Source organism: Myotis daubentonii, chromosome 16 (assembly GCF_963259705.1).
Source record: "Myotis daubentonii chromosome 16, mMyoDau2.1, whole genome shotgun sequence".
NCBI lineage: Eukaryota > Metazoa > Chordata > Mammalia > Chiroptera > Vespertilionidae > Myotis > Myotis daubentonii.
In genome coordinates this window covers 35,385,965-35,399,774 of record NC_081855.1, presented here as the reverse complement: position 1 = coordinate 35,399,774, position 13,810 = coordinate 35,385,965, and the positions used below count along the sequence as shown (strand labels likewise).

Here is a 13,810-nt window from a genome sequence, read left to right as displayed (position 1 = left end):
CTCTCTCTTCAAAGAGATAAACTATAACGTGTCTGTCAAATAAGAAAAGAATGTGATAATTAAAGAAACATTAAGAGTAAAGAATATTAAATACATGTTGCTGAGATAAAAATGCAGTAAGAAGGTTAAAAGAACAAGTTGGGGACACTCTCATACAGTGAAACAAAACGACAAAGTGATAGAAAATAGAAAAGAAAGTTAGGGGTTCAATGTAGGAGATCCACTTCCAACTAACATGCTTCCCGAAAGGAGCAAAAGCATAAAGAAAACCAGCAAGGAAGACCCCATGCAGAGTTGACATAAGAGCCTCTGGGAATGACACCCGACAGGCTGTTTTTCATTATAAATTCGTGGAATTATTTCTCTTTTATAATAAGTGTGTACATTGCTTTGATGAAATTATATTAAATAGGTAAACAAAAACAATAAAATTCTAATAAATGTTAACAGAAAGGAGAAGCAGAGATTAACTATAAGCCCTTATAATGTCTCAATAGTGGAGCTTAATCACTCTGATCCCATAAAGTAGAGAATAGCAACATAGAGAATCAGGGAAAGGAATTTTTAGGACATGCAGACACCCTATACTTACTTAACTAAAAAAATTTGCCTCCGTTCAACTACCTAAATTTATTCATAGGACCTAGGTATCTGGATGGGGTACTAAAAATAGATATTAACTGATAGTAATATAGTTCAAAAGTCCAATTCTCTAAGAAGATTTTGAGAAATACATCATACAAAACATAGTAAGAAGGAAACTGGGTAACTATAACATAAGACATCACCATCCATAGTACACCAGGTTCATGCCAGGGTTACCATGATCAGATCAGAGGAAAGTTTAGAAAAGATCGCCCTCTAGAGGCATGTCTCATTAACCATTTAAAATCAAAACCCCCACATCCCTCTACTCAGTCTATGCTTTGCCAAAGTAAAAAAAAAAAATACAGAGAAACAAACAAAATATTTCATGAACAGTAAAAGGCAAAACAAGAAATTTCAGGTTAGCTTCACTTGCTAACTACCTTATGTGGCGTCTATTTTACGGGAAAACTTTCAGAGAGAAAAAAATGAGGCATTTTCTAAATGCAAGACAAAAAAAAATATTCCAATAGAGTTTAACCAGTTTTTATAGCACCAAATTGTAATCTATAATTTAGAGACAATATAAGAATTTTATAAAGATACTCCAGAGAGCCCTAACCGGTTTTGCTCAGTGGATAGAGAGTTGGCCTGCTGACTCAAGGGTCCCAGGTTCGATTCAGGTCAAGGGCATGTACCTTGGTTGCGGGCACATACCCAGTGGGGAGTGTGCAGGAGGCAGCTGATCAATGTTTCTCTCTCATCAATGTTTCTAACTCTCTATCCCTCTCCCTTCCTCTCTGCAAAAATCAATAAAATATATTTTTTTAAAAAAAGATACTCCAGAGATGATGTTATTTTTCTCAGAAACTATGCTATCGGCACTATCCTCTCAATTTTGCTATGAACCTAAAACTGCTCTATAAAATAGTCTATTGAAAATTGAGCTCTTTTTATTTAACAGATGGTTTTTTCAATTAGTCCTTCTTAAATGAAAGCATCTTGTTTCAGATCTCTCTTTTCAATCCACTTTCCCAAAGAAATCATCTGCTCTAAGAAACAATAGGAAGTAACATAAAAATATTTAAATATGCATGATTTTGTGTAGAGTACAGCATAATGTCATATCAACATTTTTTAAAGGATGATAAAAGAATTTATAAGAAAATAAATTCACTAGGAAAACTTTATTAGGCTTGAAAACAACCAATTAAAAACAAAACTTCATCTGAGCTAAAACAATCAAGTACATGTAACCAGTAAAAACCCAGGTACTAAACTAAGATAGCCTAACAGAAAGAGGTTTATCCATTTAACATGTATATACTATATATACTCTGTGTCATATGAGGCATAAAATTTAAAGCAGAGCTACAGTACACATGATTGATTTTTCTTGGCAAAAATTAAAACATACGAATGGAAACTTCAATCCACAAGTAAACAGAGATGTGGAAAGAGAAGTCAAGGAACATCACATTCTTATTGATTGTCTTAAGTAGGTGAAACTATATAAGGCTGAAATGTGTGGTTGCTTTGTATTTACAATTGTGATGTGGTCTGTATCAAGAAAACTACTGATCAACAAAAGTAAATTACAATAAACCATCAAATAAAGACTATAAACAGAGTTTCTGAGTGGTTAAAAAATAAAAATGCAGCACTCAGATGCTAAAAAGAAAAGTGATGCTACCAGCTATTTAAAAGCACTTTTACTAAAACATGGAGCTTCAAGTCCAAGAAGGTCTCAACTACTTCCATTTGGAAGAAACAGAATCTGGAATTCAAATGCCAGAAGTCATGACTCAAAGATAACTCCTCCCCTGAGGATCAATAAGTTAATGGGAAAGGAGACGCTTCCAGGAACTCTGGGGAACTGTAGAAATAAATCCAAAATCCCTCTGTTAAGTCAATGGAGACAGCAAGAAAAAACAAGTTCCTTAAAAGCCCTATCACAGAGTACATGCCATATTCTTGAATCTAAACTGGAAAACTAATTTGCAAAATAAAGGAATGCGAAGGCTCAAGAATAGGTGGAGTAATTGGAAAAACTACACTTCCTGATGTGTGAATTCTAAACGAGCAAAACATATGAAAAAGAAAAAAAATATATTATCTTCAGTTTTCAGTTTTGTGTTGGTGTCTCCATTTCAGAAACAATGTTAGAAGTCAACTTATCAATACTGAGTCTAAAATGCTTTAAAAAAAAAAAAAAAAAAAAAAAAGCAAGCCCTGGCTCAGTTGTTGGAGAATGGTCCCATACACCAAAAGGTTGCAGATTCGACTCCTAGTCAGGGGACATACCTAGATTGCTGGGTTCAATGCCCGGTTGGGGCTGGAATAGGAGGCAACCGATTGATGCTTTTGTATCTCTGTCTCCCTCTGTATCTCTCTAAAATCAATAAAAAACATATTGAGGAGTGAGAATTAAAATAATAAATAAAATTTGAAAAGGCTAAAATGTGTACATAATAAGGTCACAGTTACATTTTTCATTCATTCATCATTCAGTGAATAATTCATTTATTTGGTTTTCTGGATAAGAGGCACTATGCAAAAATATGAAAAAGTACTCAATCCTATATATATCCTCAATAAAAACAATATTGATAATGATACTAATCATAGCAGGTAACCATTTACAGAGTATTTGACATGTGCAAAACACTATTCAAAGTGCTTTAATGCTCACAGTAACTAAGGTAGGTAATATTACTTTCTACATTTTACAGAAAGAAAGTTAAGGCACAGGTACAACAACAGGTCCTAGTCACTCCCTTCACTCATATGTGACATAAAGTATACCAGAAATCCTGATGGCCCTACCCTCAAAATATAGCAAGAATCCGCCCTGGGTGGTTTGGCTCAGTGGATAGAGCGTTGGCCTGCGGGCTGAAGGGTCCCGGGTTCAATTCCAGTCAAAGGCACATGCCCCAGTTGCAGCTCAATCCCCAGTTGGGGGCATTCAGGAAGTAGCCAATCAATGATTCTCTCTCATCATTGATGTTTCTATCTCTCTCGCCCTCTCCCTTGGTCTCTGAAAGCAATAAAAATATATTTTTTAAAAAACAGATATATAGCAAAAACCCAATTACTACTGAGAATCTCCACTATAAACAACTCAGTCCATGCCTTGTCTTCTCTCACTTGGATTTTTGCAATACTCTCCTAACTGGTCTCACTGGGCTTCTACCCTTGTTAGATCTCCCTTCTGATTCTGCCAAAACACAGGCTTATCATGTCACTCTTATTCTCAAAACTCTCCACAGCTTCTCCATCTCTCAATCTAAGTAAAAGTCAAAGGTTGACCTCATCTGGACACATTTGCTCTCTGACCTCATCTTCTCCTATGTGCTCCTACTATTATGACCCCTTAACCCTAACCCTAACCCTAACCCTAACCTTTGAACACTCCAGGAACATTCCCAAACCAAGGATTTTACACTAGCCGTTCCTTCTGCCTAGAACATGTTCCCCAGACATCTGATTGACTTTCATTCATACTTCCATCACCTCTTTGTTGAAATGTTAGCAGCTCAGTCTGGTCTGCTGACAAATTCTAATCTCAAATTGCAATCCTCCCCAGGCATTCCCTATTCACCTTCAATTCTTTATTTTTCTCCTTAGCCCATAAAACTATCATCTTTCTTTCTTTTTTGGTTAATCCTCATTTTTTTCCCATTGATTTATTTTCTTAGGGAGAGTGGAAGAGAGAGGGAAAGACAGAGAGAAACACTGATGTGAGAGAAACACATCAATTGATTGCCACCTGCACGTGCCCCAACAGGGCCCGGGCTGGAGAGAAACCTGCAACCAAAGTATGTGCCCTTGACCAGAATCGAACCCAGGACCCTTTGGTCCACAGGCTGATACTCTATCCACTGAGCCAAACAGCTATGGCTATCTTTCTTTCTTTCTATTTATCAATCTTTCTATCCTCTTTTTTATTCATAGCACTCCACTAGAAAGTCAGCTCCGTGGGAAGAGAGACATGTTCCTCCTGTCCACTGCTATATTCTTAGAGCTCAGAAACAGTGCCTAGACATAGTAAACTCTAACTAATGGTTGATGAATAAATAAATGTATCTTAAAGATGTTAAAATGAACGGCAATGTTATCATGAATAAAAATCTCTTCATTCTGACAAGTAATTATTAAAATCTAAATTGTTTCATTGGGGGACAAGGGGTGTGGAGGGATTAAGCAAAAAAGAGAAAGAGCCCTGACTGGTTTGGCTCAGTGGCTAGGGCATTGGCCTGCTGACTCAAGAGTTCCAGGTTCGATTCCAGTAAGGGCATGTACCTTGGCTGCAGGCACATACCCAGTAGGGAGTGTGCAGGAGGCAGCTGATCGATGTTTCTCTCTCATCAATGTTTCTAACTCTCTATCCCTCTCCCTTCCTCTCTGTAAAAAAATCAATATTTTTTTTTTTTAAAAAAGAGAAAGAACTCATGGACAATAACAAGTGTGGTGATTGTGGGGGGTGAGAGGGATGGGTGGAGGTGGAAGAGGGTATGGGGGGATAAATGGTGATGGAAAACAATAAAACTTAAAAATAATCTAAAAAAGAAAAAATTGTTTTATTAGAAGAACTTCTAAAGATGTTTGGAAACTTGGCTCAAAGCCTTCGAGTCTACATTTGACCAAATACTACACAAGATACAAAGACACAAATACAAATAAGGCCCTGTCTTCATGGAAGTTGATCTAATAGACAGACAGGCATGTCCCCAAACAACCAACATGTAGCGATATAACAAAATATGTTCAGAGTGTCACTATGGAGGCTGCTACAGATGACACACATCCAGAGATGTTTAAGAGAGGCTAGGAGACAAAGTGATATTTTTAGCTAGAACACAATGAAGTAGGGTTTTAATAAGCATTCAAGAGGATAACAATTATTTCCAGTAGAGATAAGTATACAAATAGGAAAGGTGCCAAGAAAATTAATCCATGTAGCATATTCAGGGGAGGATACAGTAATCCAGGTGTGGTGGGACAACAGCTAGAAATAGGATGGGAGCCTCTCTAACCTTCTACAAGGATATTGAGATACTGAAAGATTTTGGGCAGAAAAGTGTAAAATAACCTTTATGATTAACAAAGGAAAGGTCTTATGATAGTAAAAGTGGCTGGGTAGGGGCTACTGAAACAGATGTGGTAAGAAAAAATGATTGAGTCCCAGCCAGTGTGTTTCCGTGGTTGAACATGGACCTGTGAGCCAGGTCACAGTTCAATTCCTAGTCAGGGCACATGCCTGGATTGCAGGCTCAATGAATGCCCAGTGTGGGGCATTCTCTCTCATCATTAATGTTTCTGTCCCTCTCCCTTTTCCTTCCTCTCTAAAAATCAATTATACATACATACATACATACATACACTGAATGGCCAGATTATTATGACTACCCCATCAGTACTTTGTTGGGCCACCTTTTGCCTTCAATACTGTGACGACTCTTCTTGGCATTGACTCCACGAGATGTTGAAAGGTGATGCGAGGAATCTGACACCATGCCTGATGAATAGCACTGTCCAGTTCTGTGAGATTTGATGGTTGTGAAACCAGCTGCCTGATGGCTCTTTTAACTTTGTCCCACAAATGCTCAACTGAATTGAGATCTGGTGATTGTGGGGGCCACCTAAGAAGGTAAAGTCTCCCTCATGTTCTTGAAAGCACTCCTGCACAATATGAGCACCCTGGCATGGCGCATTGTCTTGTTGGAAGAAGCCATCTCCATTGGGATACGCCATCAACATGATAGGATGAACTTGATCAACAACAATACTTAGGTATGTTATACTATTCAAACGTTTATAATGGTCTGGCCCTCTAGCAACTTCAGCGCGAAATTATAGCTAATTTGCCTACAAATGTCAGGTGGTCAATAATCTGGCCACTCAGTGTGTGTGTGTGTATGTGTGTGTGTGTGTAAGTATGTGTGTGTGTGTATATATATATACATATATACACACACACATATACACACACATATGTATGTATATATGTCTGTATTAAATAAAATAAAGTAAACCAATTATACTGAAGTATAGTTATCAATATAGTTAAACTGAATTTTGCTATAGAAGTAATAAATACCAAAATCAGTAATAGAATTACATAATATATAGTAATTTCAAAGCTATGATAAGTATAAACAATATTTCAAAATATCAGTAACTCAAAATGTTTCAAGATATCCAGTTCATGTATATTGTGATATAAAACATCTGCATTTTTATTGGTGACAATGTTGCAAGTACTACTAATATTACTATCTTGTGTTGTCTATATTCACAATGAAAGGAAACATTTTTGGTTAGAGAATAGTAAACATAATGTCATTTCTTTCATATCCATGTCCATGGATCTTAAGTTAAGAAACACTCACACAGACTAAGGTCAAAGAAATAAGAAAGAAAATGAAGGACATATTTAGAGAGAGTATATTTCAAATAAATAAACGTCCTCTGTTATGTAAAATAATGGCAAGTAGATAAAATAATCCTAACCTACACTGGACTGACTCCAGAGAGTAAAAAGGAAATATCCCTATATCAACTGTTATTTAACAGTTTCCTTTAGTTTGCTAAAAAGAGCACAAACAACGGTAATAGCACCAAGCATGATTCATTTTCAAGATGAATCCCTCCCTGTTCAAAGTTTACATTGTTTTTGACCAGCATCAGACTGTTTATCCACACAAACTGTAAATACATCCTTTTTAGAACTAACCAACAACAATGCCCATTTTGTTTTGACATGTGAAATACAAAGAGAACATGAAGAAAAATGACCATCACTCTAATGTTGGTGCTTTGAAAATAAGAAATACTACACAGAGTAATGGGGTGAAATTCCAACACAATAAAAATTTTAATAGGTGTTATCAGGAGGAAAATGCCTTCTGAAATTCCCTGCTTTCAAAAGAGAATGCTAAGTATAGCAATCTGTCAAACAGTCTATCATCTCCTCTCTTCTGGTAGCTTTAGGCAAATAATGAAGAGAGCTGTGCACAATAAAGCTGAGAGAAAATAGTATATTTTGACTCAGAAATCCAAGTATTGCTCTTCAACTACATGTTCTTTTACAAATGACAAATCCTTAATTGATTGGCACTTTGCACCCTTCAGCAAAAATATAATTTTAGGAATTTGTTCACAGTTATTTGATCCCTATCTTTTCCCTTGGACTAGATGATACACAGGGCAGAGATGACAATTTTTTGTGCATGAAATGCCCAAAACCCACAATGGAACCTGGTATGGGGTATGCTTACTACAGAAGGAAGAATAGGAAGGCAAATGAAGCTCAAAAGAATACTCTCTGGAGATGTATGAATGTAAGGAATGTAAACCTTATTTTTCCATCAATACATCTGGTCCTCTGGTCAATCTACCTACCCCACATGTACACTGAATCTCTTTCCATAAAATGTTTAGTAGAAATTAAGTAAAGAAAAATACTCAACACAAAGAGAAAGGTCCTCAAAGAACAGATACTGTCACCTAATTATATGGCAAAATATTTATGCCATAAAATGTAATTAATTATGTAAGTAAAATTCCTTACAAATGGCAAAAAATACAAATATCATATAGCTTTCAATTTATTTTAAAATTTGAAATACTTTTTTAAATGGCTGTTTTCATCCAGGACTGATTCTGAAAGATTTCTGACCTTGAGTCACTAATTAAGTTAACTACACATGAATAACTATTGCTATCTACACTAATAAAAGAGAAACATGGTAATTGGCGTACGACCGCTACCCTTTTCATTGGCTAATCAGCGAGATATGCAAATTAACTGTCAGCCAAGATGGCGGCCGGCAGCCAGGCAGCTTGAAACTAACATGAGGCTTGCTTGCCTCAGTGACGGAGGACTCCAACGGTCCCCGACTGCAGCTGCAGGCCTCTGAGCCTGCAGTTTAAGAAACTCTGTAACAAATACCACCGGGCTTCAGCCAGCAGGATGGCAACATTGTAAGCAAAGGCCAGAAACCTAAGAGCTGGAGCCAAGCCTCAAAGCTAAAGCTGTCCCAGAATAAAAAAAATTTAAAAAAAAGGAGCAGTTAGGAGCTTCAGTCACCCCCAGCCTGAAAACAGCCCTCAGCCCCTCACCTAGACTGGCCAGCACCCCAGTGGGGACCCCCACCCTGAAGGGTGTGTGACCAGCTGCAAACAGCCATCATCCCCTCACCCAGGCTGGCCAGGCACCCCAGTGGGGACCCCCACCCTGATCCAGGACACCCTTCAGGGCAAACCAGCCGGCCCCCACCCATGCACCAGGCCTCTACCCTATATAGTAAAAGAGTAATATGCCTCCCAGCATCGGGATCAGCGGAGCCATGAGGCCTCCCGGCACCAGGATCAGTGTGACAGGGGGCAGCGCCCAAACCCCCTGATCTCCCTGCGGCTCTGTGTGTGACAGGGGGCAGGGCCACAACCTCCCTATCCGCCCTGCTCTGTGAGTGACAGGGGGCAGCGCCCCAACCCCCGGATCGGCCCTGCTCTGTGCGAGACAGGGGGTGGCGCCGCAACCTCCCCATCGACCCTGCCTTGAGTGTGACAGGGGACGGTGCCCCAAGCCCCCAATTGGCCCTACCCTGAGCATGACTGAGGGTGGCATCACAACCTCCCAATCTCCCTTCTCTGTGCATGACAGGGGGCGGCGCCCCAACTCCCCAATCGGCCCTGCTCTGAGCCCAACCAGGGGCTGCACCTAGGGATTGGGCCTGCCCTCTGCCACCCGGGAGCAGGTCTAAGCCAGCAGGTCGTTATCTCCCGAGGGGTCCCAGACTGCGAGAGGGCACAGGCCGGGCTGAGGGACCCCCCCTCCCCCCCGAGTGCACAAATTTTTGTGCACTGGGCCTCTAGTAAAAATAATAAAGCCAAAACATAAAACATCATGTGAAGAGAAAACAGAAGTCCCAATTTTTTTGTTACAACCCAATTTCTCCCCAGGGTTCCATTTACCTGTGTTTTTCAGGTTCTCTTGAAACTTCCTACAGAAAATGCATTTCTAGGATTGCTTAAGTATTACAAAAGGATATGTATTTAAGAAGAAGTTAAAACAAATTAGGGTTAGAGTATAACTAAAAGAACTGAAAAGAGGTACTCTAATATTCATACATACATGTTTGTATCAGCACCATTAACAATAGCTAAAGGATGTAAATAACCCCAATGTCCATCAATAAATAAAAAATATAGTATATATATAAAAGAAATATTATTCAGCAATAAAAAGGAATGAAGTACTGATACATATTACAATGTGGTTGTACCTCAAAAATATTAAACCACAGGAAAAGAGCCAGAACAAAAGATCCACATATTGTATGCAATATGCAATACCCAGTTATATGCAATATCCAAAACAGATAAATCCAAAGAGATAGAAAGCAGATTGGTGGTGGCTAGCGACTGGGAAAGAGAGGAATGGGAGTAACTGTTTAATGAATATTCGATTTTCACCTGGGATAAAGAAAATGTTTTGGAACCAAGAAGAAGTGATGGTTTGCACAACTAAATTGTTAATATTTAAATGGTTATGTATGTTATATGAAGTTCAGATCAATTAAATAGTTTTATGTAGTAACCATTATCTCTCTACATAAAATTCCCTACTCTTAAAAACTTAAATCAGTCATGTGTCAAGGAGAATCTGTAATACTCTAGAAAAAGTGTCATCTAATGTCATCAAATATTTTCAGTCATTCTGGTGGGAATGAAAGGGTATAACCACTCTGGTGTTAACAACCAAGGTCAAAGTTTGCATACATTATAGCCCAGCATTTCCACTCAAAAATGAGAACATATTTATACCAGAAACCAAATAAAAAAATTTTCACTGCCTCATTATATGTAATAACCCCACACCGGAAACTCTCCACATATACATCAACAGTAAGTAGTTCAATTCCTGGTCAGTACACATGTCTGGGTTGTGTGCTTAATCCCCAGTAGAAGGCATGCATGAGGCAACCGACAGATGTTTCTATCACTCCCTCTCCCTTTCTCTCTCTCAAATCAATAAAAAGATATTTTAAAAAGAGAGAAAGAAATCAAGTAATCAAGTAAACCTATAAAGAACATGAATTAATCCCATGAACATGATCCTAAAGAAGCTGAATATAACAAAATATACTATTCTATTATTCCACTTATATGAAAGTGAACAATAGTATCTAAGGATACTTCCTTAGCAGAGAAATATTTTTTAAAAGTAAGAAAATGATTACCATTAAGTTAGATTCATGGTTTTCTTTTATGGAAAAGGAGCACAAAAGGGGCATTCTAGTAATGTTTCATTTATTGGTTGGGGTGATAATAACACAATTATTTGCTCTAAGACAAATTATCGAGCTGTACAGTTGTTGTTGTTTTTTCCTTTCCTGCAACGTACTGGTAGAAATCCCACAGAGATGGATTTTAAAATAAAAAACAAATGCTGCTCTAAAATACACATGACTCATGACCATTCTTCTCCAACAATGAATATGAATATAGTTAATGAACTATATATAGTGTTGTTGGCTTTGGTTAAAAATGAAGTTTTCTGGAAAAGATCTACAGACATGAGATTCAATCTCTAAATGTATGAATATAGTCTCAAACTTCAGATTCCATAAAAATAACACAAGGAAATCCTTACATACTGGAAAATTTAGTGAGGTAAAGTCACGTGATAAAGACTGCCATTACAATATTGGCTTCAATTAAATAAATTATTTAATAAATTAAGAATGTCCCGCCTTACCGGTTTGGCTCAGTGGATAGAGCACTGGCCTATGGACTGAAAGGTCCCAGGTTCGATTCCAGTCAAGGGCATGTACCTTGGTTGTGGGCACATCCCAAGTTTGGGGTGTGCAGGAGGCAGCTGATCAATGTTTCTCTCTCATCAATGTTTCTAACTCTCTATCCCTCTCCCTTCCTCTCTGTAAAAAATCAATAAAATATTTAAATTAAAAAAAAAAAAGGAATGGGAATGTCCCAAAATGAGCCTAAGACCTTGTCTTTGCATGAACATATTAGAAAAAATGGATTTGTTTTTGTCCTAGACCTTGAAAATTAAGGATAAAGAGAAGAAGGACTAAAGGGTTCAGTGGAGAGGGAGAGAGGGAGAGAGGGAGGGAGGGAGGGAGGGAGGGAGGGAGGGAGACAGAGACAGAGACAGAGAGAAAATTAGGTTTACCATGCAGAGGTGATCCAGAAGGGCTGCTTGAGAGACCCGGAACAGGGCTACAGCGACCTCCTTGCTTAGATGTCAGTTCCTGTTCAATCTCTTCCAGCCCAGCACTTTTCTGGAAACGGCTCATACGATTCACGACTCGTGGCGACATATGTGTTCTCACACAAGGCTGGCCACCATAAGGGTTGATTGGAAAAACATGGGACGTCCCCCGAAGAGTACTAACCACAACCCAGCGACAGTCATGGCTGAAGCAGATGTCTTGTACCTAGAAATGAGATATGGGAAAACAGAGACCTGACTGAAACTACTTACATTAAGAACATCACACACACATCACCAAATATGAATAGAAATACGTATCTCATTACCAAATATACCTAAGATCACGTTATAAATAAAATATTTTATTTTACAGATGAGTTTCATAATTAATAGTGATCAAAACTCCGTATCAGGGATTTGATAAGATTTAGAGTAGGAAATTCTATCCCTTGCTGCATAGAGTGGCAAGTCAATAAACAGGACATATCTAGTTTCACCCTACAGAGTTATAAGAAAAGACATATGGAAAAAAGAGAAAAGATATATGAGTCAGGTTTATTACTCTAAATGAATTTGCCTTCTAAAAAGCATAAACTGGTTAAAATAAAAATACACATCATATAATGTGAGGAAATTAACCCAATCATTCACTCAAAAAAAATTCGTTGGGTACCATGCTAATAAATACTAAGAACATAGAGGTAAATAAAAAATAATCCTTGGGTTCACGGCCTACCAAAAGGAAAAGACACATAAGAAACTTGTGAAAATATAATATGTAAAAGTGAAATAACTATCTTATGTATAAGGCACAGTGGTAACAAAAAGAAAAGAAATATATGAAATTGGTGAGACATGAAAAGGAGTTGGTGAAGGTGGATGTTAGAAGTGGCACAAAAAACATTATCTAAATAGCTATAGATTATGGAATTGCTCTTTGAAATAGGATATACTTACAAAGAAAGGAGAGAAGGACATTCCAATAGAGATATATCAGGTATATCACATATTCCATTTTAGACATAAAATGGAAATGACGGGCAACTAGTACAGTATGAAAGAAACAACGTGAGAGTCAGCAAGAGAGAGCAAGAGGTGCCTGGGTTTTAAGAAATAATGTAGTCAGGATTTCAATTTTGGAAGGATGATTCTGGGAGTCAAATATAAGGAAGCAGGTTTGCAGTGGGGACAAGGATAGCTGAAGGAAAACTAGGTAGAAGCTGACTTAATAGCTAGGGATCCAGGTGGGGTGCTCAGGAGAAAAGGCCTCAAAATACTGACAACCCAAATGCCCATCAGTGGATGGATTTATAAAAAGATGCAGTGTATACACCATGCAATATTAGTCAGCCTTGAGAAAGAGGAAATCCTGCCATTTATGATCAGAGAAAAGGTATGTACTGTGTTATATCACTTATATGTGAAATCTGCAAAAAAATAATCAAGGCTGTAAAAAACAGAGGGTAAAATGGTAGTTACCAGGGGATGGGTGATGAGGAGATAAGACTGATAGTACTTAAGGGAATAAAACTTGTAACAAGTAGTATATAAACCAGGGGTCTAATGCATAGTATAATGAATATAGACAATAACAGTGAACTATAATTATGTAATGTGATAAACATGGCTACAATGGCAATCATAATACAATATACAAATCTGCCCCGCCAGTGTGGCTCAGTGGTTGAGCATCAACCTATGAACCAGGAGGTCATGGTCCAATTCCAGGTCAATGCACATGCCCGGGTAGCAGGCTTCATCCCCAGTAGGGGGTGTGCAGGAGGCAGACAATCAATGATTCTCTCTCATCATTGATGTTTCTCTCTCTCTTCTTTCTCTCTACTTCCTCTCTGAAATCAATGAAAATACGTGTGTTTTATTAAAAGTAAATGTATCAAGGTAGCATGCTGCACACCACCCTAGTGAGAAAAAACAATGTACTGCAGTGATTAGCTGTTGTAACTACTCAACTCTGCTTTTCTA

The 13,810-nt window shown here is 38.0% G+C and overlaps 1 protein-coding gene across 10 annotated transcripts in view; it reads right to left on the bottom strand.

Annotated features, from left to right (window-relative positions):
• Positions 1 to 13,810, bottom strand: part of BCAS3 (BCAS3 microtubule associated cell migration factor) — a 480,998-nt gene that overhangs the window by 316,640 nt on the left and 150,548 nt on the right. For all 10 annotated transcript variants that reach the window (XM_059669762.1, XM_059669761.1, XM_059669765.1 and 7 more), the window contains exon 15: positions 11,786 to 12,050. In XM_059669762.1, coding sequence (XP_059525745.1) covers positions 11,786 to 12,050 — 265 coding nt within the window. The remainder of the gene's footprint in view (positions 1 to 11,785; positions 12,051 to 13,810) is intronic.